We start from the raw sequence: 4,072 nt of genomic DNA, 5'->3' as shown, positions 1-4,072 counted from the left end.
CTGGATACAGGAGTGAGTCAACTGATGAGGTGAGAGATGCTGTGAAGCAGTATCCCAATACAGAATGCATATAAATGGAATGATATAAAGCTGGAGGATATGGATTCTATTTTAGAATGTGATAGACCAGATATATTTCATAATGTAGACAGTCTTGTGCATCCTGAAATAATTCAACTGATTGTAGAATAACACAATATGTGCCAATTCGCTCAATTCGCTTGTGCCATTTTGTATATTACTACTTAGAAAAACATAAAAATTAAACATAATAATCAATTAAAAATAGACATTCTGACTCGCTTCACAAATAATGTAGTAACTCCTGTTTAGAAGCTGTTATTTTAAAGATTATTTTTTCTGGTACTTTTTGGCATCTAGTGGCATCAAACAAAGTAAACTGCAGAGAGCTGGGCCTAATAGAACCTGAATTACAGATTTTCAAAAAAATAATTAGTTTTAAATCTCCAAAAGTGCCTATGTTTTTTTTGTGTTTATAGTAATATTTGAAAAGTATATAATGTTATTTATAAAGAATTACACTCATATTTTGTAGTTCAAAGGGTTTTCTTTACAATGAAACCATTTTTTTTTCATTTCCTCCATTGTATGTGTGCAGGGTAAACATTTGAATTTGAGTATGTTAAATTTAGGCGAAAATACCAAAAAACGCCCCGAGCTTAAGTTAAAGGCTCATAATAATGATTTAAATGGTTTATTAATAAACGTGCGATTAGTCGACTAATGCTTAAAATGAACGACTACTATTCGACCAGAAAAATCCTTAGTCGAGGACAGCCCTAGTGAAGACATTTATAATGTTCCAAAAGACTTATATTTGAAATAAATGCTGTTCTCGAAAGAATTCTGAAAAAAAAGTGTCAGTTTTCTCAAAAAAATATTAGGCAGCACAACATTGATAATAACAAATGTTTCTTCAGCATCAAATCAGCATATTAGAATGATTTCTGAAGGATCATGTGACAGTGAAGACTGGAGTAATTGCTGCTGAAAATTCAGCTTTGCCATCACTGGAATAAATTACATAAAAAAATAAATACAGCCTTGGTGAACATGAGAAGAGACTTCTTTAAAATAACATTAATAATTTTACCCATCCCAAACTTTTCAACAGTTTTGTATGCATTTAAAAGGACTTCTTCTTTTGGGGAAAATACAGTAATACTATTGACTCATGTTGCACTTGCACTAAACATATTTTTATCCAAAACAATGCTTTCTAGAATAAGAATATCCCTCCCCCTGACTAACAAGTAGCAAATGTATGGTTCACAGCTGTAAAGTAATTCATAATACCTACCCATTGTTGCCCATAACTGTCCTCCAGGTCATTAATATGCTTGTCATCCCAAAATACACGAATTCCTAGTAGTCTTGATGGTAAAAAGCCATTTTCAGCAAGAATAACAAAGTATGTGAAAAATCCAGCCAGAGCCTGAATCATACCTGCACAACAAGATACAATATTGCATTAAAACTCTTTTTAAATTGTGAAGCCATTTTCACATTTTGACATGAGAAGCTTTTATATGATAGCATGTTAGTCAGGAAAAACTTAGATCAACATACTAATTTAGCACCTGGTCAAATATCATTAAAAACGACAGTCTTCTGGAATCTTCTTCTTGGATGTGTTCTCTAGGAAATTTACTGACAATTGTATCACTTTTAGCGCCATGCTCTACCATTTTAGCTACTGAAACAAAGCCAAAAAATAGCCACCTACCTATCTGTCCATATGCAATGCTAATAAGTCTTTCATTCACCAACTTGTCTGTTTTAGGGTTTCTGGGCTGTCTCTTCATGATATCACTCTCAGCAGCCTCGTATGCCAGAGAAATAGCAGGGGCCTTGAAAACAAAACAAAATGATTAACTGTCATCTCTTGTAGAGATAAAGTACCAAATGCAAGTGTGAAAAAGAAAATAACCCAGTGAGTTCTGCACTGACCATGTCTGTTCCCAGGTCAATACACAGAATGGTAACAGTTCCTAGAGGTAAGGGGATGTTGGCGATAATGAAGAACAGGAAGGGTGTGATCTCAGGGATGTTACTGGTCAAGGTGTAAGCAATGGATTTCTTCAAGTTGTCAAAGATCAGCCGGCCTAGAGTGGAGAGAACACGATAATAAAGGAGCCCACAACATTGAGAAGATATGAAAAAAGGTCTCATGTACCTTCCTCTACACCTGTGACAATTGAGGCAAAGTTGTCATCCAGGAGGATCATGTCAGCAGCCTGTTTGGACACATCTGAGCCAGCAATGCCCATAGCAACACCAATATCAGCCTTCTTCAGTGCTGGAGAATCATTCACACCATCCCCTGTTACAGCCACAATGGCTCCCTTTGGAACAGAAATGGTTATTTATGTATATATGTATGTATACACGTGTTTAACATTAACACAAAATTGCAATTTTCTAAACATTTTCTAACAGCTTTGCTGCTTAATATTTTTGTGAAAACTGTGATACTTTTTTATGGAAAAATAAAAGTATTAATCTCTTTCAGAAACTTCTGTAAAGTACATTAAAATACTTAGCTGCCTTTTTATTTTAGAAAGGGGATCCCTCACAAGGGGGATCATATTTGGTGATCTTTGGCATCAGAAATTTAGAAAACCACTGTTCTGAACTGTCTAATTGAAGTATTCAGTACACAGCCCATTATTTAGGTATATTCAGAAGTTCAATGATTACCTGACGTTGACACCCCTCAACAATAATAAGTTTCTGCTGTGGGGACGTTCTGGCGAACACAATTTCTGTGTGGTGCTTCAGAATATCATCTAACTGTTCAGCTGTGAGGTCCTTCAAGTCTCCACCGTGAACCACACAGGCCTTTGCATCTCTGAAAAGAGAGTAATTTATTGACTTATTAGCTTCATATAAGGGCAAATTAAGAGTAACATTTTTAGTAAAACTAACACAATACCTGGGATTGACCTCATTGACAGGTATATTCAAGCGAGCAGCAATGTCTTCCACAGTCTCATTACCCTCAGAAATAATCCCAACCCCCTTTGCTATGGCTTTGGCAGTGATTGGATGGTCACCGGTTACCATGATAACCTAACAGTTGAGAAACATATGTGTAAAATATAATAATTTCAGCACATTGTAATGGATTTGCATCTCTGCTTTACCTTGATTCCTGCACTTCTGCATTTGCCCACAGCATCAGGTACAGCAGCACGTGGAGGGTCGATCATTGACATGAGACCCACAAAGCACAGATTCTCAGTAGGGAAATTCACATCTTCAGTATCAAACTGGAAACCTTCTGGAAACTGTTCATCAGGGAGGTAGAAATGACAGAATCCTGTTGGAGAAGAATGTGAATGATCAGTCCACAATGTGCTTAGGTGAACTCACAACTTTTCTTTGAAGAAGCAGCTTTTTCTCTTTTACCTAAAACTCTTTCTCCAAGGCCCCCAAGCTCCAGATAAGCATTCTGAAAGGCTTCTTTCATTTCATCATCCAAAGGTTGCTCCTTCCCTTGGATCAATATAGTAGCACAGCGGTCCAGTATTCTCTCTGGGGCTCCTTTCATCACCAGCAGGTGTTTAGACTCTGTGCCACCATTTGGGTTCTTGTGCACGGACAGCTGCCAATGCAAGCACCAAATAATTTCAGATAATGATGAGATGCATTTTATTAGTAGTATCAGGGCTGTCAATTTAACATGTTAATTAATGGCATATTTTACACGTTTGAGTTGTAATTCTTTATTGACTGACATCCTAAATTAAAACCCATTTTTGTACTATAAGTAGAGATGCAAGATCCTAATTCCAGTACCTGATATTTGTTTGTAGAGTTGAAGGGAATTTCTGCCACTTTGGTGTATTTGTCTCTTATTTCTTTCACTGATCCACAGCAAAGCTCAATGCATTTCAGAAGAGCAGATTCAGACGCATCACCAGCAACATCTCTCTAAACATTTAAACACACAAGTGAGAAATTTATTAGAAAATATTACAAACAATATCCACAATGAAGAGATGACATACATGACATTATTGGATGGGACAAAATAAATAAATATATA

At 36.2% G+C, this 4,072-nt stretch overlaps 1 protein-coding gene across 1 annotated transcript in view; it reads right to left on the bottom strand.

Moving 5' to 3' along the window:
* atp1a1b (ATPase Na+/K+ transporting subunit alpha 1b) overlaps positions 1-4,072 on the bottom strand; it is a 16,939-nt gene that overhangs the window by 7,038 nt on the left and 5,829 nt on the right. Inside the window, exons 10-18 of the mRNA XM_016444731.1 lie at positions 3,823-3,957; positions 3,433-3,628; positions 3,168-3,343; positions 2,957-3,093; positions 2,722-2,872; positions 2,198-2,366; positions 1,972-2,126; positions 1,748-1,871; positions 1,322-1,467 (exon numbers count right to left, since the gene is read on the bottom strand). Coding sequence (XP_016300217.1) covers positions 1,322-1,467; positions 1,748-1,871; positions 1,972-2,126; positions 2,198-2,366; positions 2,722-2,872; positions 2,957-3,093; positions 3,168-3,343; positions 3,433-3,628; positions 3,823-3,957 — 1,389 coding nt within the window. The remainder of the gene's footprint in view (positions 1-1,321; positions 1,468-1,747; positions 1,872-1,971; positions 2,127-2,197; positions 2,367-2,721; positions 2,873-2,956; positions 3,094-3,167; positions 3,344-3,432; positions 3,629-3,822; positions 3,958-4,072) is intronic.

Source organism: Sinocyclocheilus anshuiensis, unplaced genomic scaffold (assembly GCF_001515605.1).
Source record: "Sinocyclocheilus anshuiensis isolate Anshui unplaced genomic scaffold, SAMN03320099.WGS_v1.1 scaffold1979, whole genome shotgun sequence".
Taxonomy (NCBI): Eukaryota; Metazoa; Chordata; class Actinopteri; order Cypriniformes; family Cyprinidae; genus Sinocyclocheilus; species Sinocyclocheilus anshuiensis.
The sequence above is the reverse complement of the archived record's forward strand: the minus strand, read 5'-3'. Positions and strand labels throughout refer to the sequence as shown.